Source organism: Pongo pygmaeus, chromosome 19, assembly GCF_028885625.2.
Source record: "Pongo pygmaeus isolate AG05252 chromosome 19, NHGRI_mPonPyg2-v2.0_pri, whole genome shotgun sequence".
Lineage (NCBI taxonomy): Eukaryota > Metazoa > Chordata > Mammalia > Primates > Hominidae > Pongo > Pongo pygmaeus.
In genome coordinates, this window is record NC_072392.2 from 9,862,946 (window position 1) to 9,887,655 (window position 24,710).

A 24,710-nucleotide genomic window follows, 5' to 3' on the forward strand; every position below is an offset into this window, starting at 1 on the left:
CTACCACTAAGTCATCGGAGGTGAAATCACCACCAATCTCGAGAGCCTAGGAGGGATGCCAAGACAGGTCACATGAAGAATGTGGCAGCCCTCCAGGAAAGAGGGTCGCCTAGGGGGACCCAGTGTCTCTGGACATTTTATTTTACATGGGATGAATCTAGGCATCTCAAGGATACACACAGAGCAGAAGAAAAAAAACGAGATGGGATTTAACTTCCTGAAAACTCTTTATAATAATGCAGGACAACTGTATATAGCAAACGCCTTCAAAATTTAAACTCTTTAAACATTTAATTCTTCAGCATTAATACACACAAATGCAGGTAACAGGGGTCAGGGGTGGCGCTGCGGGGGCAGGTGGGTTACAGCCTCCACTGGGATCAGGGTTTCAACAGTGTTACTTATAAATTATATTACATCAATTTTATTTACTGATCTAGGCAGCCAGAGGGTGGAAGGATATACAATGTGGAGGAAACACATTCATACCAGGGTGAGGAGTGCTGGCGGGAGACACGGCTCTTTAACATGAAAAATGTATAAAGTATTTAGCAAAAGTTACAGAAAACAGATCAAACAAGCAAGTTTATTTTGTTAGAAAATTCCACTCTCATAGGGTTTGCCAATGTGCTCGTGTCTGTGAAGGGGTTGCTTCCGGTCATCTCCTTCCTAATGGAAGGGAAGGGATGCTAAGTTGGGGCCCCTGTCACCAAGGATGGCTGGCGTCCCTTTGAATGTCTGTCCCTGGGTCCACACAGCTGCCTGGAACCCACGACTCCCGAGAGCCCGTCTGCTGCAGGTGATGCTGGAAGGGAAGCGCCCCCACTTGACAGACGAGCGCACGGAGGCCCCGACAGGGGATGTGACTTAACTTCAGGTTATGGGACAAAGGAGGGCGCAGAGCAGGGCCAGTCCTGTGCTCTCCCCTTGCATAGGAGGCTTTCCCTCTAGGTCTCGGAGTCACCCCACCCCGAGAGAGCACCCACGTGCCCTGACCTTACATTCCACTGCAATCCCACTAAAGTTTCCCTCAAACACCAAGAAACAGTCCTGAGCACCACACGCAATCTCCAAAGGCCATCGCCCCAACCTCACCCCACCCCCAGAGACGCCTCCCAGCAAGGCCTCCTGACAGCCATGCCCCAGCATTTAGAACGTGGGGAGAAGAGAATTGGTTTTTGCCCTCTGATTCTCGCTCTAACCTGCTCCAATGGGAATTGCTTCTTCACCTCCAGGAAAGCCTCAACAGAAATACTCCTGAGGGGGAGACAAGAGTCCTCCCTGGCAAAACTCAACCCAGCAGAGTCCCGGCAGCCTCTTCGGCTCCCTACCTTGAGGCCCCGGGGGCTCAGGCTTCCTGGCCCTCATCTTCACCTGGCCTGGATCCAGAAATGTCTCTGGTTCGCATAGAGAGGTACCCAACTGGTCTCCGGACTCACCTTTCACTGAGCAGGGGGCATGCACAAGACATAACTTAGAGGAGTGTTTACCTCGGGGGTCACACTCAGCCTGGCCTGGCCTTAGCTGGGTGTGGTCCTGTCCCTGCCACCATGTACCACCATCCAGTGGGGTGCAGGCACAGGCCAGGCTGTGTGACCACCAGCTAGGCAAGGCTCCAGCTGCGACAAGGACTCCATCTTCATGCCTGTCCTGGCTCCTGGGGAGTAGACTCCAGAACATACTATCAAAGATCAGCGAACGAGACCCAAACGGTCATTACTTGCACTTTCTTTGGGGGGGGTCCTAGGAGAAACTACCTCATTCTTAACAGCTCATAAAACTCTTAATTTTAGCTCCATTTGAATCTAAATGGAAACGTGCCAAGGCATCTCTCTCACTAGGACTTGAGGCATTTCTATGCACGACTGTGCAGATGAGAGCCAGACACAGCATGAACACGTATATAGGGTACATCATTGGAAATGAGAAAGGGAGGAGGTACATGCAGTTGCCGGTGGCCTGAGACACTCATCTAGAACAAACACCCTCAGCTGCAGATGAAGCAACAGATCCAGGAAAGCATCGTGATGAGCCCCAGGGCCAGCCCCAGCCTTCTTGTCCATGCTGCTTCTGCTTGCCTTTCAAAGCCTCCAACGCCCAATACATAGCCAAGGACCATGTGACACTGAAGCCTGGATCCCAGAAGGGAGCAGATCTGCTGGCTGAAATGCAAGCTTCAGGTTGCAGCAGATGCGAGCGGCAATTGAGCACCCATCCATCCCTTCCTCTCCCATCCCTGGATTCTTTCTGCACTACCAAAAACCCACCACGCGCCAAAAGGCGAGTGTGAGCCCTAAGAACAGCTTGTGGGCACAGCTGGCATTTGGAGGAGGAGCCTGGGGAGCCGAAGGAAGCAGCAAGCTGGAAGCGGTCGTGCAAACAAGTTGAAGACCCTGGGCCAAGAACTTCCAGGGCAAAAGGCTCAGTGTAAAAATAAAGAAGCAGAGTAGTACGCCCATGCAATGAAATACTTCCCGGCAACGAGAAGGAACAAACCACACGCACACATCGTGAATGACTCAAAAGCATTAAGCTGAGGGAAAGATGCCAGACTCAAAAGGCGACATCAGTGTGACTCCATTTATATGACATTCTAGAAAAGGCAAAATTATAGGATCAGATAATCAATCAGGGTTGCCAGGGAAAGAGGGCAGGAGGAGGGAATTTTTTGGAGTGTTAAAAACAGGTTGATCTTGGTGATGGTCACAAGACACTAAATTTGTCAAAATTCACAGAACTGTTTATTTCCAAAGGGTGAATTTTACTGGATGTCAATCATACCTCAATAAACCTGGGAAAAGGTGGTGGCGATGGGCCTGGTAGGGATGGGAAGGATTATGGGGACAAGACGATGTCCAGGCTATGTGGGCGGGCAGCTGATCTGTACCCCACTTAACATTAGAAGCGCTCTCTCCTACCTACACAAGGAGCGCATCTTGAGCCTTCTGTTTAAACGCTCCTTGTCAAGACTACCTGCAGCTGGAAGTAAAATCACCTAAACAAGCCAAGGTCGCTGATGTCCTTCGAATTTTATGGCTTGTATTTCCAAAAGGGACTTTGGCTCAGCCCAGATTTTTCTGCATCCATCCACTCATCTAGTAATTGATTTGTTTTCACAAAGGGTAGGGAAACAAACCCCTGGTTGGTGAATTCGTTGGTACACTGTTTTGGTGTGCCTGGCTGTTTATCAACCCTAGCACAGCACTGCCTCCCACCGCAGAAATTCTCCTTGGCCAACAGGGTGCTGAGTGGAAGTAGAAAGGAGGCCCAGGGTGGTCCCACTGACAGAATCTCAGGGCCGCTGTCCCCACGGTCCAAGGGGCCTATGTGTTGCCACTGACGGAAAGCACTAGAAAGAATAGAGGGTAACAAGTGGCTCTTCCTGGAGGTTGTCATGGCAACCAACTTGGAACACCATTTGGCTTAAGGATTTTTTTTTTTCTTTTTAAATCAGGCTTTCACAAACAGATCTTGTGCATCAGTCTCCTGGGTGGAGGCAGGCAGAAGGGGCTGACTTGTTCTCAGAAATGGAATGGACATTCTCAAGAATAGCCCAGACCCACCCACTTTGAATAAACCCAGCTAAGTCCTCACCTAAGCACCAAGACATAAAACAACAACCCGGATAGCGTGCTCGCCTCTCCAAAGTGCAGTCTTTTATTTTCTCAGTTGCATCCTAATCTTGATTTCAACCAGAAATGGGCCCCTCCTCATAGGGATAGGGGGTCTGGACTCCAGCCCTGCTCTTAATTCACTGGCCATTTCACAGCCTCACTGGGTACCCTTGGGCTTCACTTTCCTATTTGTAAAGAGTTATTTATTTATAATTTTTTTGAGATGGAGTCTTGCTCTGTCACCCAAGCTGGAGTGCAGTGACCCGATCTTGGCTCACTGCAATCTCTGCCTCCCAGGTTCAAGCAATTCTCCTGCCTCAGCCTCCCAAGTAGTTGGGACTACAGGTGCACACCACCACGCCTGGCTAATTTTTTGTATTTTTAGCAGAGATGGGGTTTCACCGTGTTAGCCAGAATGGTCTTGATCTCCTGACCTCGTGATCCACCCACCTCGGCCTCCCAAAATGCTGGGATTACAGGCATGAGCCACCGTGCCCAGCCCTTATTTGTAAAGAGTTATTTAAAGCAAACAAAGAAATTTCTGATGAAATTCGAGTTGGATATGGGCCGTGAGGGTCTGGTGACCAGGTGATTAAAATCTTGTTGCTGTCTACCTTCCATCCAACAGGTAAATCCCTCACGACAGCAGTTTATATTATAATAAAGAATCCCAGAGGGTTAAGTGTGGAGAGGGTACAATGTTCTTATTATACTCTTCTCCGTTGACATGGAGAATAGAGAGCAGAGGAATGCCCATCTTACACACAACTACAGCGCCGCTTCTCAGCATGCCTGGCTTGTCTTGAGCATTCGCTGAATAAATGAATGTAGATTAATCAGCACAACAGACTTACCTCTGAAAACTTTAAGTCTGCAGAGTACCTATATATCAATGCCAAGGTTGCTGACCGGTAAGGCCCCTGAAAACGAGAGATCATGGGCTTCCCTGATGACAGGGCCATTATAGTGTCCTCAGATTAGATCTTAGCACAATGGCTTTAACTTGCGTGATGAATGAATAACAGAGGGAAGGAAGAAAGACAGGAAGTACGTGAAGAGGGTAAAGAGAAGAAGGTGAGGGGATGAAGGGGGAAAGAGTGACCTCCAAAAATGGACTGGCCCAAACTGGGCCAACTTGAGCTACCCTGGAAGACGCAAGAGGGCTCACTCTATCCCAGGGATGAACAGAGGACTCTGGAATCCTCAGATGAAATGGAAAAGTCAATGAGCCATATTGTACTCAAAATATCTTGTTAATAACGAGGCTGTTGGCTTTGAATGTTTGGAAATCATCCACAAAGTAGTTTACTAAGCCACAAAGCAATTACCACTAGCACCCATTTTTCATAAACAAACCAAGAAATAATATTCTAAAATTGGTAGCTGGTGTCACGACCCAACCCCAGATCTGGACAGAGTGGTTCTCCATCCCACGGACAGATCCTACCAGGAGGTCTTCATGTCGGTGAAGGCCTTTGCGCTGGCCTTTTTGGTTGCAATGTTTCAAGAACAAGCGAAAAGTGACAACGTTTGGTTTACTTTAGTATATTAGGCATTTTTCTCATGTGAACTATAAGAAAGCAATTCTCATTCAATGAAAGAGGCACCAAAAAATTCGAGATTAATAAGTCATCGGTTTCTAGCACGTTGACCGAAAGACCGGTGAGTTGTGCTTGTTGAATTCTGCCCTCATTGCAGATGTGCAGGTCAAACCCAAAGTGGTCAACGGGAAAGATGAAGAAAGATGGATTTCCAGGGCATGGGCTCCCGACTAGAATCTGCCCCTCGCTCACGCTTCTCCCGGCCCCTTCAGACTCTTTAGACTGACATGGTGGAGAATGTGTTTGCTGTGGTAGAGAAAGGGAGAAAGTAATGAGCTGGGCCAAACAGCAGCACTGAAAGCTTCCCAAGTCACACTCAGACCAGACTTTTCCAGGGATTGGAAGATGGACAGAGGGAAAGGAGGTGCAGACACCAAGTGAGGGTTTGGTGCAGGGCTCTGGAATGTCCAGAAGGAGCTGGAAGCAAAGGTGGCGGGACACTGCCTGAAAGGCGACAACCTAGTGTGGCCACAAGAGAGTCTGCTATGCCTGTCCAGTGCCCACCAGTGACAGAAAACTGTACAAGGGACAGCAATCCCAGCCCTGCCATACACAAGAAGACAGAGCCATCTGGGGGATGGCAAAGACTTGCCCTAACCCAGCTCCCATGTAGGACTGACCCAGCCCCATTAAGAGCCTATGGTGGGCGGCCTGGAAGAGTAGGGGCCAGGGCAGCCCAAAGGTGCAGAGGGCACCGTGGCGGACAGGCCCCAGCTTGCTGGCCTCTGAGACGAGCTGGTTTGTTTCCATCCCTGAAGCCTTTGGACGAGCTGGATGAGGTCTTGATAACTGAGAACTTTGGAAAGCTTCCTCTAATGAGACTGGGAAGGGCTGGCAGGGTGGGGGCAGGGGCCTCCCCAAGCAAGCAGCTGGGGGAAGGATGGATTGGCATTTCCAGAGACTTTACAGATGGCGCCTGATCTCATAGGACATGATTCAGCGCTCAATTTGGGGCTAATTTGCCGAATGAGGTAGTTCCATCCTGACCTCTCCAGGCATGGTGGGTCTGGGAAGACAGAAGCCAAGCCTTCCTCCTAAAACCCCTGGTGATGAACAGTGGCTGAGAAAGCCAGATGTGGATTCCCAGAATGCAATGGGAAAAAAAATAAAGAAGGAGGGCTGCAAAGGATTCTGGGTGCGGCTGTGAGCTGAATGGCACCTTCTACCCATGATTCTGATCCTGACACCTGGCTTAGAGACAGAGACCTCCCTCCCCTGATCCTCCAAAGCCCTGGAGACAAGGGAACCAGCTGGAGGAAGAGCCTTGGGACTTCCAGGGCACAAGCATGTGACAGTGACCCCTACGAAACTCGGCAGGGACCACCAAGTTCCAGCCTCAGTTTGTTTCAGAGCGGCAAGCACAGCACGGGAGTCAGGGGGTCTTCAGCCTCAGAGACAAGGGCAGGGCTGTGGGTCTGTCTTCTGGGCCTGGGAATATGGGGGAGCCCCCAGCTAGGCTGTCCGGGTCACCCTTCTGGAATCACCAGCTCTCTCCTCTCTCCTCAATGGCCCAGGAGACAGGGTGGGGGCATCCACTTGGCATGGGCCCCATGGTGGGAGCCCAGCCCCCCTCCCCAGTAGGACCCCCTAAAGCTGCACAGGCCCATCTAGATCTCCATGTCCACAGGGCGGATGTTGCCCGTCTTGTGCTCTCTGACCCACAGCTCCCTGTCTTTGGCCGGGTCCACTTTTCGAAGCAGCTGATCCACGGGCTCGACTGTCTGCAAGAGACAGAGAAAATGTGACATTGTTAGAGACGGCGGCCAAGCCGGGGAGGTCTCCTCTGAGACATGCTGTCCTCGCCTTAGTGTCTCTCAGAGCAGCCTCTCTAGAGGGCTCTGGGGCCCCAGGGGAGGCCCATCTGAGGGACAGCACATGAAGAGGGCTGTGAACGGGGAACCCAGAATGCATCCCAACCCTGCTTCTCACCCTGCAGACCCCAGGCCTGGATGAGAGGACAGAAGGGCCTTAAAGCCTGTCTCTCTCTCCCTTCCACCCCACATTTACTACCAGCGAACAGGACAAATACAACTTAAGCTTTAGGAATTCTGAATATTTCTAGAAGTTGTTTTTTTTGGTTTTGTTTTTTAAGAAATTTAATAACGTCTTCAGCTACTGTAACTGTTACGAGCTTCTTTCTCCTCGGGGTAACAGCTCACATGTGTGTCCACTTCATGTGCCAGGGTCGGAATCACATGGACATCCAGGACAATCCTGACAGGCCCAGTCCACGAGGCCACCCCCAGGCCAGAGCACCTGCCCACTGCCCGCCTTTAGGACAGATTCACTTGCAGCAGCCACTTAACCTGCCACCGCCTAGTGCCAGGCGGCTCTCCCCAGGCCCCGTGTCGCCCGGGAGCCCCGCTGGGCTAGAAACTCACGCTTTGGTTGAACATGTCTGTTTCATGCCGCAGCTGCGTGTACTGGCACAGGTGTTGCCGGATCATCTCTACCCTCTCCACCTCCAGCCGCTCTAGCTCCTGCCAAGTAAGCAAAGGCCAGAGAACTCTGAGCATGTCCCCTCCACTTGGGGGTCCTCCCACCAAGACCACAAAACGCAAGTCACTGGCTGTGGACATCCTGCCCCATCTGACTCTCTGGGGTCTGATGAAGAGAGTGCCCCATATCTAAGGTGAAGGTGAAGCTGATGACAGCAGCAGCTGCTGTTTTACTTCCTGAAAAGTCTGCTCCGCCAGGCACAGTGCTGAGGGCTTTACATGCGTTCCTTAACTGTCCTCGTTACAATTTTAAGAGATCATTTCTGTTATTATCCCCATTCTCCAAGCAAGGGAACTAACACCTAGAGAGGCAACAACACAGCTCACCCAAAGCGACATGGAATTATGGGAGGGACAGGATTTAAACCAGAGTCCATCGGGCTGTTACTCATGGCAATGCACCCATGCAGCCCTGGCCCTGGTGCCCTGATGGGGTACAACAAGGGGGCATATGTGGGAGCTCCATGCCACACATTCCTGGGACCTTGTCCCTGGGCCTCTGCTGAGCAGCCTCCCTTCCTCTGCCCATGCCTAGTGCTGCGGCCGCAATAGAGACCGGGCCAGGGAGGCAGACCGGGCTGCACGTGGCACAGCTTTTGTCAAAGGGGAGAGTGGAAAGGGTTTGTCCTCTGGTTTCTAGATGGTTTTGTGTCTTTGGAATCTAGGGGATCCGGCTGTTATTCTGCATACAACTAGGTCACTGCCCAGGTGATTAACCAGAAAGGGGGGTAAAGCAGGGGGCTTAATTAGGAGATTAACCAGGAGGAAAACTAGGTCACTGTCCCTGGTGGAGGCCTCTAATCTGCTCTGGTGGGCTGACACCTGGGGAAGGCAGCTGGTTAGTCCTGTGCTGGATGGACAGGGGTGGCTTTAGGCAGTGGGTTGATCCGATGAGCACCTGGCATGATGCCTCCTGTCCCATCTGGCCCAAGTACCAGCCACACTTCACTGTCCACTCAGGCAGGTGCTGACCGATAAGGAGATGCTGCCCCTTTGCAAGAAATACTCAGAAGAGCATCATCAGCCCTGCCGCCTGTTGTTCACCCTTGGTGAGAGGCCTCCCTCCACCCCCCTGCCTAGCTCCATCCTCACCCATCCGTCCACTTTGCAAGGATCTCCTATCAAGGACCTGCAACTCGTGTGTGTGCATGTGTGGGGCGGTCCTCTCTTCCTATAGCTTGGCTATTTTTCCTAAACAGGCCATTGTCCACTTAGTTGAGGAGAGTCCTCAGTTGACCCTGACCTTGCAGAGGACAGCCCAAGAAGGATGGAGCCATATCCAACCCAACCCTGCCCACGTCCGCACAGCCAGGAAGGATGGAGCCATATCCAACCCAACCCTGCCCACGTCCGCACAGCTAGGAAGCGCTGGAGCAGAGATCTGAATCCACATAAGCTGGTTCACATTGAGGTTTCGACCCCAACACTGAAGTAGATTTGATGACCATCTCTAGGGTCACTCCACGCCATCATCCCCATGCCCACCAACAACCACCAGGGGCTGCTCTGTATCAGCCTCTGTACTGCCATGTCCACACCCTTGACCACTTACCAGTGTGGTGGTCACCATCTCTTCAAACCACTTGGACTGGGCCTGGTTGTAGAGATCCACACAGCGCATGAGGTCGTCTCCTGGAAAAAGACACAGTCATCATCATGATGCACCCTATCCTCACCATGACTCCGTGCCCCACCCTGAGCCCCACAGCCAAGCCTTCTCCTCCCCCTGGGGTCATGGTGGCCACTGGAAAGTTGGAAAAGGGACGGCAGTAGGAAGAAGAAGAAAGCAGAGACAGGGAAGGAAGGCGGAAATCCAGCTCCGTGAGAAACTAGCTCAGGTGTCCCCCTGAAGCCTGACCCCAGATACCAAGGGTTCAGGATGGTGGTTCTCATTGTGTGTATGTGTGTGTGTGTGTGTGTGTGTGTCTAGGGTATTCCTAGGACCCCCGATCCTATCATGAGCCCAAGAAATGCTTCCCTCTCTAAAGACAGCAGTTTTATTTTACACTGGGGAGTCCAGATTGGTTAAAACATGTCACACACAATTTGGTACTAAGAAGAATTAAGGAAGATAAATTTGCGGATCATGTGAGAGAGAGAGTGTGTGTGTGTGTGTGTGTGTGTGTGTGCATGAACACCCTGCAAGATGTCCTTCTGAAACACAAAACAACGCGTCTGTAGTCACAGTCTAAAACATGCACTGGAGCAACACACCCCAGCTTCAGGAGAGTGGCTACCTGGGAAACAGAGAAAGGGCGAGTGGGCAGGAATCAGCTCCTTCTATCGCATTTTATGTCATCACAGAAAGATCCGAGGCAAACATAACTATTCAATCTTTATGACTACTCTATTACTTTGTTATCATATGTATGTTGGGAACATTTTGTAATTAGAAAGAAAACACACCGTAATTGCAAGAAACTAAGTGCAAAGAAAACACTTAGTAATTGCAAACATTACTAAGTGTACCAGCACCTTGGAACCTTGCTACACAAATCACAGTCTGTGGGCCAGTGGCACTTGTATCCCCTGGGGTCGGCTAGAAATTCAGAAACCCAGGACAGATCCGAGACCTACTGAATCAGAGACTGCATGTTTACGAGACGCTCTGGTAATGCGTGTGCACACAGCAGGCGGGGCAGCACAGCTCTCGTGCACAGCTTTGTCTCAGCATAGCTTCCTCATCTTCACAGGGCTCCAGCAAGAGGAAGGCATCATGGTGTTTGCTCATGATGGAAAAAGTTCATGAGTGAACCCCAAAGTGAAGTAATTTTCTCTAGTAATTCTAGAAGCAGAATGCTAGAGTGGAATTTAGTAATCCGAGTAGAGTCGAAGTTACTCCTATGGTATCGTCATTATGGCTCATAGGTACTCTGATAGGAAAGTCAAAGGGAACAGGGAAGGTTATGTCTCCATACCGAAGGCCTAGCTGCGAACCACGCCACTAGCTGTGCCACACACCAGACGCAAGTGTGCCTTGAGTAACAGAGCCCACATCAAGGCATTTATTCATTTTGTTCTTGGTCCAAGGCCAACGACTAGACCCTTGATCCCAAGAGGCACTGAACTGGAGAGAAGAAAGTGGATACTGCACCGTAAAACCATTTCTTTCTTCCTTTTTTTTTTTTTTTTGAGATGGAGTCTGGCTCTGTCACCCAGGCTGGAGTGCAGTGGCGCAATCTCGGCTCACTGCAACCTCCACCTCCCGGGTTCAGGTGATTCTTCTGCCTCAGCCTCCCAAGTAGCTGGTACCACAGGCATGCGCCACCATCCCTGGCTAGTTTTTGTATTTTTAGTAGAGACGGGGTTTCACCATATCGGCCAGGCTGGTCTCAAACTCCTGACCTTGTGATCCGCCCGCCTCAGCCTCTCAAATGCAAATGCATTTCCAGCAAGAGCTCCTGCCTGGCTGAGGAGGAGGGCGGCGTGCTGCTCTGTACACTGTGAAACTCCCTGAGCCCTATGTGTCAATCCTGATTTTGAGAAATTGCTTCAGGAACTTCCACAGCATTGGGAAACAGTAAGTGAAGGGGGCTGTACCTTCTCTCTATGGCAGCCCAAGAGCTTGAAATTGGAACTTTTAGAACAGTATTGTCCCATGGATTGTGGGACAAGAATGCCTTTGTTGGGTGGGTACGGTGGCTCACGCCTGTAATCCCAGCACTTCGGGAGGCCGAGGCGGGCGGATCACGAGGTCAGGAGATCAAGACCATCCTGGCTAACAAGGTGAAACCCCGTCTCTATTAAAAATATAAAAAATTAGCCGGGCGTGGTGGCGGGCGCCTGTAGTCCCAGCTACTCGGGAGGCTGAGGCAGGAGAATGGCGTGAACCTGGGAGGCAGAGCTTGCAGTGAGCCGAGATCGCACCACTGCACTCCAGCCTGGGTGACAGAGCAAGACTCCATCTCAAAAAAGAAAAAAAAAAAAAAAAAAAAAAAAAGAATGCCTTTGTTGTCATCCCAGCTCCCCAGCTCAACTACTTATTAGCTATGTAATCGTAGACAAGTTGGTTAACCTGCGCTTGCCTCCGTGTCTTCATCTGTAAAATGGAGGTAATGACTGCACCTTTACCAAGTTGTTCTGAGGAATAAATATGTCAATATATGTAAAGCGTTTAGAATAGAGATGGGTGTAGAGAGCCAAATATTAATATGGGCTATGGTGGTGATGAAGATGATGATGATGATGATGATGATCCCTGAGGATCTGATGTCCTTCCTTCTAGTAGCCTTGGAAAAGATGAGGAAGAGGGAGGAAAGGAACAGAAGGAAAGAACAGGTGGCACTTCCTGAGCAACAGGCTGTCCAGCAAAATGGCGACAAGCAGAGTCTCTGGAATGAGAGGAGACTGAATTCTGGCTTCGCCGCTCCACCACTGTGGACCTCATGGAAGGTTCTCATTTTCTCTGCCATCAGTCTTCTCAGTTGTAAAGGGTATAAAAATACCTCCCTGCAGGGGGACTGTGCTGATCAAAAGAGACAATGCTCTAAAGCATGGAGGCTGGCCACAGCGAGTGCTCAGAAGAGGCGGTATTTTTCAGAGTTAGGTCTAAGGACTGTCACTTTCATCAAAAAATAATTCCAAACTACAGGAATGAGAGACCATATTATCTGATGACAATGCAATAAAACTATGTAAAAAAAAAAATAGCAAGATTAGAAAACAACAACAAAGCCCTTGCTTGTAAACATGTAAAGATTTTCTTTGAAACAATTCCTGGTTCAAAGATCAAATGAAAACCTAAATAGCAAAACATATTGAAAATAGCAGAAATAAAAACACCACAAATAAGAACCTGTGGAATATGGTTAGACCACCAGTGTAAGGAAAAATAAATGTCTGGCGGGTTAAATATTTCACTGTTTTTTTTTGTTTGTTTTGTTTTTTGAGATGGAGTCTCGCTCTATTGCCCAGGCTGGAGTGCAGTGCTACGATCTCGGCTCACTGCAACCTCTGCCTCCTGGGTTCAAGCGATTCTCCTGCCTTGGCCTCCCAAGTAGCTGGGATTACAGGCACACACCACCACACCCAGCTAAGTTTTGTATTTTTAGTAGAGACAAGGTTTCACTATGTTGGCCAGGCTGGTCTCGAACTCCTGACCTCGTGATCTGCCCACCTGGGCCTCCCAAAGTGCTGGGATTACAGGCATGAGCCACCGCGGCCAGCCTTCACTTTTTTAAAAACAAAAACAAAAATAAACACCTGAAATAAAAAAAAGTAAGAAAAAACCCTCTAGGTGATTAAAAAAAAAGATCTAAATCAGCTCTGAAATCTAGGCTTCTTATGGGAAATATCACTGTACAGAAAAACAGCAAGAAAAAATAGACAAGCAAAAAACAATTACAAAGAACAAAACTAAAAGACAAATGACAATCTAGGAAAAATATCTGCAATTAAAATGAAAAACGGTTCATCTCCCTGATAAAGAATCTATGGTCAATGGGGAAAGGATATGAGTTAGTTAGTTCACAGAAAGTACAAAATGATTTATATGTATATTTTACATACTCAACCTGGGTTATGGAGAAAAGCAAATTAAAAACAAAATATCATTTTTCCCCACTCACTAACGATTTCAAATCTTGGTAACACACAATGTTGATAAGCATTTAGAGAACAGGCATTATTCATAGATACTGTTAATGGGTGCTCTCTCTGGAAAGCAATTTGGAAATATCCATCAAGATGAATAATACCCTTTGACTCAGCATCTATATTCTCTCTATATACAGATCTGGTCTTAGGCACACACAAAGATGCAGGTACAATAACACAGCTTCACTGGCTGGCAAGCACTCTGAAACAATCTAAGAGTCCTAAACCTCAATTAAGGGAATGATGAAATAAATTTGGGTACAATCATACAATTGGACACTGGCCAGCCATTAAAAAGTTTGATATGCATGAATGGATGGGCCAAAAGATTTACAGAAATGAAAAAGAGGTATTTCCAAGATACATTAAATAAGTTCAGAAGATAGATTGTATGATCAAATTTATATAAATTTAAATATTTAAAAATCAAAACACTAGGAAGAGATGGTGATTATTTCTGTGAATAGCATTTTATATTCTTGTCTGCTGATTAAAATATTTTGCCATGTACCAATACTGTTTTTGCAATATAATTGTTTTTTGAGGTAGAGTCTCTCTCTGTCACCCAGGCTGAAATGCAATGGCGTGATCATAGCTCACTGCAGCCTTAACCTCCTGGGTTCAAGCCATCCTCCACCTTAGCCTCCTGAGTAGCTGATTCTACAGGCATGCACCACCATGCCTAGCTAATTTTTTCAAATTTTTTTGTAGAGATGAGGTACTATGTTGCCCAGGCTGGTCTGGAACTCCTGGGCTCAACTGATCCTCCTGCCTCAGCCTCTCAAATTGCTGGGATTACAGGTGTTAGCCACTGCACCTGGCCTGTAATTTTTTTTTTAATAACTTAATAATTTAAACAGATCTCTTCCCCTTCTGGGCCCCCCACCCCCACCAATAAATATACTGTGCCTTCTACTTCTGGATCCTGTAATTTATTATTGTGTATTACAAGATCTGTATAATAAATGTTTTCCTTCTATTACATTATTTTTTATTGACTTATTTCTATCCTACCTTATTTTGAAACGTAAGGTGGCTGTTTTCTTCTATAACGAAGGAATTGTAACAGGTTCACCAGAAATTGAGGTGAAAGGGACCTACAGACCAAACTCTAATACTATGGCACACATTCTAATTCCAGAGGCAACCTGCGTGTCCTCTCGTACAGTGAAACGTGGCTTCCTTTAGATCTAGTTACCGAGGTTTTCACTGGTTCTACCAGGCCTTCTCTTCCTCTTTGTGTATTAGCTAACTTTGACCACTAGGTGGAAGCAGAAACCAACTCATTGGGAGACTATTCCCAAGAGACTGAAATCTGGTTATTTCTTTAAACAAAGTGTCAGCCTCTGTTCCCAGGGCAGGAGCCCATCCCCACAGGTGAACTTTCAGAGAGAGCATCGTTTCCTGGGGAAGTGGGCAGCTTGGGTGAGCTGTGTGCTTCTGTGGGCTCTGAACAGGGACAGGGCCCTGAGCTCTCAGTGCATGAAGGAGTTTGTCCACCTCCTGGTCAGAGATCTGGGGCTTGGGTAAAAAAAAAAAAAAAAAAAAGCCACGACCAGAGAGAGAGTAAGGAGTCCAGCCTCTACCATGCCCCAGAACTAGCCCGGCCTGTCTCCTTCCTCTGACCCCCAAAGTCTCTTTCTTTGAGATCTCTGGGTGTGGGTCAGAGAGGAGAGAAGAGGGGGTACCTCCTAGGAAACAAGGGAAGTAATTTCCCCGCTGCAGTCTTGCAAAGGAGAGATGCACCCTCCCCAGTCACCTCATCTTCTAGCCCCATGCCCTCTCCTGCTGTGCACACTGACCAGGCCAGGCAGGTGCCCGGCACTCACCAGCCTGTGTAGACTTCCTCCGCGCTTTCTTGATGTCCTCCTCTGTCTTGTTGCTCAGCTTGATCTCCAGCTGCTGGGTCTTCATCTCCAGGTCCCTCTGCCGCTCTGTGAGGGCTTTCCGGGCCTGGGGTCCAAGGACACGGAGAAGCTGCTCGTAAAGCTCGGAGCCAGTGGGCCTCCTGGGCCACGCAGCCCAGCTTCCCTTTGGAGTCCTTTTGCCCCTTGTTTGTGTGGATGATGCCACAGTGGTCCAAAGAGGCCCAGAAGCCAGAGTGGCACCACCCAGCTAGATAGAGGCTACAACCCAGCTCTTTTCGTCCTTGCCTCTTCCAGTGACATCTGGACTCAGCCTACATCAATCTCTCAAATCACGTTTCTTTCCCGATGGAGCCTGTATACAGACTGGGGGCCTATGCAGTCCTAAAATCACCACCCCCCCGCTTGGAAGGGACCACAAAGGCCACCTGTGTCACCTCCCTACAGCACTTAATAGGATGTAGCACCAGCCCTCCCGTTCCGGAGCTGGACACGCCTCGGCCCTCTCGTTCCCCTCACTGTACTGCCTTTCCTCCAGGCCACCACTGGCATCTCTGGTCCTTTGGTGGCGGCAGCTGGCTGGGCCCAAGGTGTCCCAGCAGTTTGAGCCCCCTTCTCCTCTCTAAGGCACTGGGGGCTGGGAATCAGTCCCTGGGGAACGCTGTCTTCCCTCTAAGGCTGAACATCAGTTCCCTTGAGGTAAGACCACCCAGGACTCAGCCTCGTCCCTGAGCAGGAAGGAGAGCAGGGAGGGGGTGACTGAGTCAGGAGGACTCTGCCAGGTGAGGCTTAAACACAGGGCCCCACGTGAACCAGCAGCAGCACTGCCAGGCTCGGGGTTTAATTGGTCGCCTACAGCAACCCGACCGCCGACTGCAGCTGCAGCCTCTCCTCGCACCCCTGGCCCTCTGGGTGGTCATTCGAGCACCACAGGGAGGCAGCTCCTATCTGCCCTTGGATGGGTGGGGTGCTCAGGCATGGGCACAAGGCTTGGACATCCCCCTGTTCCCCTACCTGAGAACAAAGACTCAGCCCTGGTGTATGGAGCCACTGCTGGCTTCCCAGTCCCCCGCTCTTCCAGGCAGCTCCCGACGCGCCTGCCCCGGCCCAGCGTCCTGGGCCTCTCACCTTTTCCACCGAGGCATAGCGGCTGGCGAGCTGCTTGCGAAGGTCGGCAATGTGGTGGTCGCACTTCTTCATGTCTTTCTTGAAGTTCTCACGGAAGTTCATCAGGGGCTTCTCCACCTCACTGTGAAGCTGTTGGGAGAGTGGAGATGAACACTCAGGACCCAGGGCATCAGCTGTAAGCCAGTGCAGGGAGGAGGGATGGGAGGGGTACCCCTACTTCCCCAGGCAGGTGAGGATGAGTCTGGGGCAGCGACCTGGCAGGAAGGTGAGAGACATCCCGACACGTGGCTGCCTATCAGGTCTCAGCTGACACAGGTCACCTTAGCTCAGGAGGCCCCAGCACAAATGTCTACAGGATAAGTGGTTAGCAACTAGAGCCTTCTGATTTCCCTATCTGTTAACTACTTTTTTCTGAGCTTCTGCAGCTTTTAAATTTTTAGAATTTTTTACTGTCTATTTATGGTTTATAATATGCTGTTTTGAAATATGTATATATTGTGGAATGGCTAAATCAAGTTAATAATCAATGGGCCAGGCACAGTGGCTCATGCCTGTAATCCCAGCACTTTGGGAGGCCAAGGCAGGTGGATCACCTGCGGTCAGGAGCTCGAGACCAGCCTGGCCAACATGGTGAAACTCCATCTCTACTACATACACACACACACACGCAAATTAGCTGGGCGTGGTGGCAGGCACCTGTAATCCCAGCTACTCGGGAGGCTGAGGCAGGAGAATCACTTGAACCTGGGAGGTTGCAGTGAGCCGAGATTGTGCCACTGCACTTCAGCCTGGGTGACAGAGTGAGACTCGGTCTCAAAAAAAAAGAAGAAGAAGAATAATAATAATCAATGACCTCACACACTTATTTTATCCCACAGCTTCTTGCACGACTTTGTTCTTGTCTCTCTCTCCCTTATTTTCCAAACTGAGAGCTTTCTGGGGACAGAAACCACATCAGCGTCTGTGTCTCCAAGCACTTAGCACAGTGACTGGGGTATGAGGCTTCAGTAAAGAACAGTCGAATGAATGCCATTCAATTAGATGGTCTCAGGTCAGTCCTATTTATCGAACATCTACTCCATGGCAGGTGCTGAGAATACAAAGGTGAGCTAGACAGGGTCCAGACCTCGAGGAACTGATGGTGGGAACTGCTCGAGGCCTGCTAGAAACTCACAAGGGCAACTCTCCGGCACTGCGCTCATGGAGACATTCTCAGCTTGCTGGGCTGCCTGGAGCACCAAAGGGAACCGCCCTGTATCCCAGGGGCCAGAGAAAAGGGTTTGTGCTATCAGAAGAGCTGGGTGGCATCAGGGTTTTAAGCTTTTTTCTTCTCTTTTGTTCCTTCCTTCTTTCCCACCCCACCCCCCCTTTGAAAGAACTTTTCCTTAAAATTTGTTCTGTTTGTGAGCATAACACTTATTTATTTTTATTTATTTATTTAGAGACGGAGTCTCGCTCTGTCGCCCAGGCTGGAGTGCAGTGGCGTGATCTCGGCTCACTGCAAGCTCCGCCTTCTGGGTTCACGCCATTCTCCTGTCTCAGCCTCCCGAGTAGCTGGGACTACAGGCGCCCGCCACCAGGCCCGGCTAATTTTTTTTTTTTTTTTTTTTGTATTTTTAGTAGAGATGGGGTTTCACCGTGTTAGCCAGGATGGTCTCGATCTCCTGACCTCGTGATCCGCCCACCTCAGCCTCCCAAAGTGCTGGGATTACAGGCGTGAGCCACCGCGCCCAGCCCATAACATTTATAAGAAAACAGATCAACGGGACCTGCTGTGGTCAACGCCAGGTGGCACCCTAGCCCTGTGAACCCCTCCCACCCCACTGCCTGGAATCAGGCAACTCTCTTCAACCTATGCCCACCCCACCACCGCAAATCCGCCTCCACCTGTCTCAGAAGTGTCTCTAGGGAGCACAGCTCAACTTCCCTGGACAGATGATATCCCAACGAGGGTTCTGTGGCTTCCCTCCTCCCCCTCTTGCCAGGTTTTTGCTGTAAAGTATCTTTCTCTGGATACAACCAGGACTTAGGTGTCCCTGTTCTAAGCAACTGACTTACACGGGGCCGGGAGCTCCAAGCGGGCAGGGGCCCCATCTGGGTTGAGCACTGCTGTGCCCAGTGTCTGACCTGGGCTGGTGCTGGGCAGGCGCCCCTTCTGTATTTGTAGAGAGAATGACAAACTCTTCAGAGCTCAATCCCCTGGGTGACAAGAAGACAGCTTTGTCGCTGGATGACCTTCACAGACTAACAGAGAACTGGCCATCCAAACACCCCTCTCTCCTCCTCATGTTAGTTGTAAATATGTCCTATTATTTTTTTTGAGCCCCTGAAACCTTCCCTGTATAGGAAAACATCCCCATCTGGTGGCAGTTTGCAAGATGCTACAAAAATCTTGAGAGCTTATGAGAATAAATAAACCCCTTTCCCATGTATATAGGTTTGGCATTTGCTGAATAGGAGGAGCTGTACGACTCCGGGAATCTGGGAGAGTTAGCTCAGCCTGCTGACTCAGAAACTCTGGGGTCTCTTTCTAAGGACGTGGAAAGCAAGTGACTTTCAGGCTTTAATATGCCCAGGAATGACCCAGAAGAGTTTTCAACATTAAGGTTTCCTGGATCCCAGCCCCAGGTTCTGCAGTCTGGGGAAAAGCCCATGAACCTGCCAATATACCAGGAAGCTTTCCCCAAATTCAAATGACATTCTGGAAACGTGATGCTGCTAACTATCACAAGTGATTTGATTCCACAGATGAGGATGCCTGGCATCTCTGTCTCTCTACAGACATCAAGTATTTTTTTATTTTTATTTTTTGAGACGGAGTCTCTGTCACCCAGGCTGGAATGCAATGGCGCAATCTCGGCTCACTGCAAGCTCCACCTCCCGGGTTCAAGCCGTTCTCCTGCCTCAGTCTCCCAAGTAGATGGGATTACAGGCACCCACCACCACACCCGGCTAATTTTTTTTTTGTATTTTTAGTAGAGACGGGGTTTCACCATGTTAGCCAGGATGGTCTTGATTTCCTGACCTCGTGATCCGCCTGCCTTGGCCTCCCAAAGTGCTGCGATTACAGGCGTGAGCCACTGCGCCCAGCCGATATTAAGTACTTTTTAAAGACCTAATTTTTTTTTTCCTTTAAAATGGTTAGCCTGGTATCTTTAGTACTCATTCTTAACTTTTAAGCGTCTCTGTTGAACCAGGAGTCAGAAGTCCTTCCTGAAAGTGCCCTTGCAAACTCAGGCCGGCCTGTCATGGGCCCATCAGTTTTTCTTTCCAAAACTCTCACTCTCTTTGCTTCCTTTTCATCTCACACATCAGAAGAGAATAAGAGAAATTCCAGGTTGGTAGGAATTTCAGACACTGTCTAGTCTGATATTTTTCAGACAGTGTGCGGCCAAGAGTTGTGAAATCGATTTAATGGGCCAGGACCAGCTTTTTGGTGAGAACAGACCAGACTTGAACAGAAAATACCAGAGTACATTTTAAGTAGGAGGATAAATACTGTTTTATGAAACATTTGTTTCAGCTACAGATGTGTGTGACTGTCTGTGTGCAGATACCGGAGTGGATACCTATAGACGTGTTCTGAATACTCATGTAAAATGCACCATTGTAAGTCACTGTCAGATAAGTGTAAAGAGACTGATCTGGTCTGAATTCTTCATTTCATATGTGAAGAAATGAAACCCCAGGGGAGCTAAGTGACTTGCTCAAGGTCACAGAGCTTGGTAGTGACAGTACTGAGATACAACTCATGTCTCCTCACTCCTGTCCCCTAAATCTTCTGATGGAACGCACAGCCTCTACCGCATGAGATTTTCTACCAGCAGAAGGAATTCTGCTCTTCTCCCTTCTTCAGCAGGAGCCAGGTATAACTTTCTTTGTATACAGCACTCTCATTTCTTTAGCAATCTGTTGCTATTAGCAATGGGTTGAGCTAGTGGACCAGAAAAAACAGAAAAATTGCTGCAACAAAAGTGCATTTCTTAAAGAGCTTTTACCCCTGACACACAGGATTCGGAGCAGAATTTCAATAAGTCTTTTGGAGCAGACGTTAAAAAGGGTTTTCGGCATATGGAGCTATATTATTCATGGCAGTCAAATACATCCTTGGAGCCACTTTCTTCTCAAGGAATCTCCAAAAAACCACTAGGCTGCTGCGATGACCGCTTGAGGCCACCAACACTGACCGACAGGCTGGAAGCAGCCGAGAGCCTCTCGTGGCAAAGTCTGTTTTGCATGACGGGTCTTCACGAGCTTCCCGTCAGCTGACTGGTGAGGTCCACCCTGTGTCCTGAACACTAACTTAAAATGTTCTGAGCATGTGGTTGTCCAGGGCCAGTCTGCAGCAGCCCATTTGCAACCCCTGGAAAAGCAGAGGCTCAAGAAGAGGCTGTGTTTTCAATGCCATTGGTCTGCCAAAGAGGGGGTGTTGCTGGAAGAAAAGCTCTGGAGACCAAGTCTCCCATTTGCTCAGTCCTTTGCTTTGCTTCCTCTGTGACTGAACCCACCTGGCTGTGTGACCATGGGCTGTGGTCTCACCCCACCTCTTCTCACTGTGAAATGGGGATGCTATCCCGTGTGGTGGTTGACAACAATGAGTTATATCCTGCACACAGCCATCCACACCACTTATGTCACCACTACCACGTCAGAGAGCGTTTTGCCACCTGTTGAGTACTCTAAACAATCAAGAATCAGGGGTCCTACTGATGGGGAAATAAATGCCACCAAGATTCCCGGGGACCCAGCAGGTGACCTTTCCAAAGCTCACAGCTCTGGCTCCCAGCCCCACCCCATCACAATGACAGCACGCTCAGGCATCTTGCCAGTCATTGGAAGTTTCCACCACAGCAGAGAATGGAGCTGCTGGGGGCTCTGACAGGAGAAGGGAGGCCTTGGGGGGAAAGCTACTCATGATCTGCAGCTGAAAAGTAACTTGCTGTTTCGGATGCAATGCAGGAAAAAGACCCATTCATGGAGTTCCCTTCTCTGCCAGGACTTGAGTAGCAATTTTCTACTGAAGCGCTTGGTGTAATGAGGTTAGTTAGCATGCCTTCACTGGCTGGGAATTCTCCCTCACATCTGGGTGTCAACTCAATCTTGGGGCACACTAAGCCATGGGGAGCTGTAGCAGCTCTGTTCCCTCTTCCCACTCAGCTCTTTAGAAAGTCCTTTCATGTGTTTCAGTCACCTGAGTCATTCATTCTGCCTTCTGTGTGCTGAGTACCACCACGGGGTACATCGTATGGGATCCCAAAGCAGGGATTGCAATTGCAGTGGGAATGGCACTAGGAGAGACACAGGACCAGTGAGTGCTCAACGTGGAAGTCCCAGGTAGGAGCAACCATCTTTGAGGGATGCTACCTTCAAATGATCAAGGATGTGTTAAAGAAGGGAGACTCAGAGTTTAGGCACTTTACCCTGCTGTGTCTGACTAGTGATGGTGGGAGGGCAGAGGGAAGAGAGAGGAGGCCAGGGTCACTGGGATGGTGCACTCTGAAAGGTCCCCCCTACCTTTTTTTTTTTTTGAGACGGAGTCTCACTCTGTTGCCAGGCTGGAGTGCAGTGGCGTGAACTCGGCTCACTGCAACTTCTGCCTCCAGGGTTCAAGAGATTCTCCTGCCTCAGCCTCCCGAGTAGCTGGGACTACAGGCATGCGCCACCAAGCCCAGATCATTTTTGTATTTTTAGTAGAGATGGAGTTTCACCATGTTGGCCAGGATGGTCTCGATCTCGTGACGTCATGATCCACTCAACTCAGCCTCCCAAAGTGCTGGGATTACAGGCGTGAGCCACCATGCCTGGCCCCTGTTTCTTTAAAAGGCAAGCCTGTTAGTGGGTAGCCCCACCAATCATGTACACTTTAGAGTGGATTATTTCACTGAGAGATTTAGTTTATTTTTCATCTAAAAATTAGCTGAGAGTTGGAGAGAAAACCTAGAGGTATGTGTCAGGGAGTGGGGAAGGGAGAGTCATTTGGAAACATGAAGAAATCTTGAGAGAAAGGAGACCTGAAAAGACTGGGGGTGGGGCAGAGATAGTCAGAGGGCTCTGTTCATTCACGACTCAATAAGAAAATATTTATTAAGCATCTACTACATGCAAGGCACCATCCTGAGCCCTGAGGATAGGAATGGGACAGAAACACCCTGCCCTCAAGTCCTGGTGCTAGTATCTTCAGAACTAAATGAAAGAGGGACCCTTTATGGTTGGACGTGGTGGCTCACGCCTATAATCCTAGTACTTTGGGAGGCGAAGGCGGGCGGATCACGAGGTCAGGAGTTCAAGACCAGCCTGGCCAACATGGTGAAACCCCATCTCTACTAAAAACACAAAAAATTAGCCAGGCATGGTGGCGGGCGCCTGTAATCCCAGCAACTCGGGAGGCTGAGGCAGGAGAATTGCTTGAACCCAGGAGGTGGAGGTTGCAGTGAGCTGAGATCGCACCACTGCACTCCAGCCTGGGCGACAGAGCAAGACTCTGTCTCTAAAAAAAAAAAAAAAGAAAGAAAGAAAGAAAGAAGGACCCTTTACTTGGTCTGAACTTTTGCAACAACCACAAATTAAAAAAAAAAATTCTCCCTTTGGCATAAGCTAGTATTTCCTGACACTAGGAAGAGACAGGACATGCTACTCCATCCCTTTGAAAGCCAGGCAAAAAGAAAGCAGGGCTTCATCACTCAGGGGCTGCCCTGAGAAACTGGGGGGGTGTGCTAAGCCCTGCTCCCAATGGCTCCCAAGAGCTGAATGTTAAATTTTCAGGAATTCTGTTTGCTGGTTGTTAAACACAGCCATTATCAAAAAGGGAAATGATATAAACTTATAATTGAATAAATTATATTAAAAACAAAGGTAATAGGCCAGGTATAGTGTCTCAGGTCTGTGATCCCAGCATTTTGGGAGGTAGAGGCAGGAAGACTGCTTGAAGCCAGGAGTTCGAGACCAGCCTGAGGAAAATAGCGATATCCCATCTCTATAAAGAAATAAAAAATTACCCAGGTGTGGTTGCATACACCTGTTGTCCCAGCTACTTGGGAGGCTGAGGTGGGAGGATCGTTTGAGCCCAGGAGGCTGAGGCTGCAGTGAGCTATGATCATGCCACTGTACTCCAGCCTGGGCAACAGAGTGAGACCTTGTCTTTTTAAAAATAACAAGAAATAAAAAACAAAGGCAATATACCCAGCACTTACCACCTCCTAACTACACTTTACTATTTTCCATGCTCTTGGTGGATATTGATGGTTATTTGTGCTACTGTATCTGTACAAAAATGCACCACCTCATGGTGAGCCACTGGGCAACTCTTCCCAACTCCGTATTCCGTGACTTCATGTTGATAGCCTGAAGTTTACACCAGGGAAAATGGCAAACAGGGCAAACTGGAGAGACAGTTGTTAACTATTTTTCAGTACCCCAGTGTGTAAGACCAACTGAGAGCGGCTGCAGGGAGGGGTTACCTTGGCAGAGAACTTGAGGTGAACTTCTGCTTCGTCCGCCAGGCTCTTCTTCACCTGAGCCCACGCCTCTCCCAAGGAGCTGCAACACAGACCATGAGACTCAGGTCAGAAGCCAAAGCCCTTCCTGAGGTAGGATGGTGGGGCTCCACCCCAGGTCTCAGGGAGGTATATGACGCTGAGAATGTGGACGCGGATGAGGCAGAGGCCAGGCAGAAAAAAGACATGAGCATCACGATTCAACTCACAGGGTCAGATAAGCCACCAAGGTCCAAGTGAGCTCACCTTACCTCTGGAGCTAAGGGAACAGATTGTGGCACACAGCCGAGAGGTAGGCGGGCGTGGGGGGATTCCTAGAAATCCAGAGGCTCACAAGGACCCAGGGAGGTGCAGGAAGCAGGTGTGGAGACATTCCAAAGCCTCAGCTGCAGTGAGGGCCTTGACCCCTGGGCCATCACTGTCCCCAGAGCTTTCACATCACTCCTCCCTGGTTTGCTGACGGGGGTGTAAGCATGTGCTAATAAATCAAGGAAGGAAAACAGGTTCTATTCCAGGGAGAAGCTCTTTTCATTTGTTTATTAGTTTGTTCCTTGAGACAGAGTCTTGCTCTGTCGCCTAGGCTGGAGTGCAATGGCGCGATCTTGGCTCACTGCAACCTCTGCCTCCTGGGTTCAAGCGATTCTCCTGCCTCAGCCTCCCGAGTAGCTGGGATTACAGGCATGCACCACCACATCTGGCTAATTTTTCTATTTTTAGTAGAGACAGGGTTTTGCCATGTTGGCCAGGCTGGTCTCGAACTCCTGACCAACTGAGAGCGGCTGCACGGAGGGGTTACCTCGGCCTCCCAAAGTGCTGGGATTATAGGCATAAGCCACCATGCCCAGCCGGAGAAGCTCTTTTCAAACAGAAGGTACCACACAGCGCTGCTCATGGGAAAAACCCAGCTGTTTGGCTT

At 49.3% G+C, this 24,710-nt stretch overlaps 1 protein-coding gene across 4 annotated transcripts in view; it reads right to left on the bottom strand.

Annotated features, from left to right (window-relative positions):
* Nucleotides 1-265: 265 nt before the first annotated feature.
* Nucleotides 266-24,710, bottom strand: part of GAS7 (growth arrest specific 7) — a 292,644-nt gene continuing 268,199 nt past the window's right edge. For all 4 annotated transcript variants that reach the window (XM_054459127.2, XM_054459131.2, XM_054459129.2 and 1 more), the window contains exons 9-14: nucleotides 23,759-23,837; nucleotides 16,302-16,430; nucleotides 15,138-15,261; nucleotides 9,266-9,345; nucleotides 7,597-7,695; nucleotides 266-6,936 (exon numbers count right to left, since the gene is read on the bottom strand). In XM_054459127.2, coding sequence (XP_054315102.1) covers nucleotides 6,823-6,936; nucleotides 7,597-7,695; nucleotides 9,266-9,345; nucleotides 15,138-15,261; nucleotides 16,302-16,430; nucleotides 23,759-23,837 — 625 coding nt within the window. In that variant the 3' untranslated portion in view covers nucleotides 266-6,822. The remainder of the gene's footprint in view (nucleotides 6,937-7,596; nucleotides 7,696-9,265; nucleotides 9,346-15,137; nucleotides 15,262-16,301; nucleotides 16,431-23,758; nucleotides 23,838-24,710) is intronic.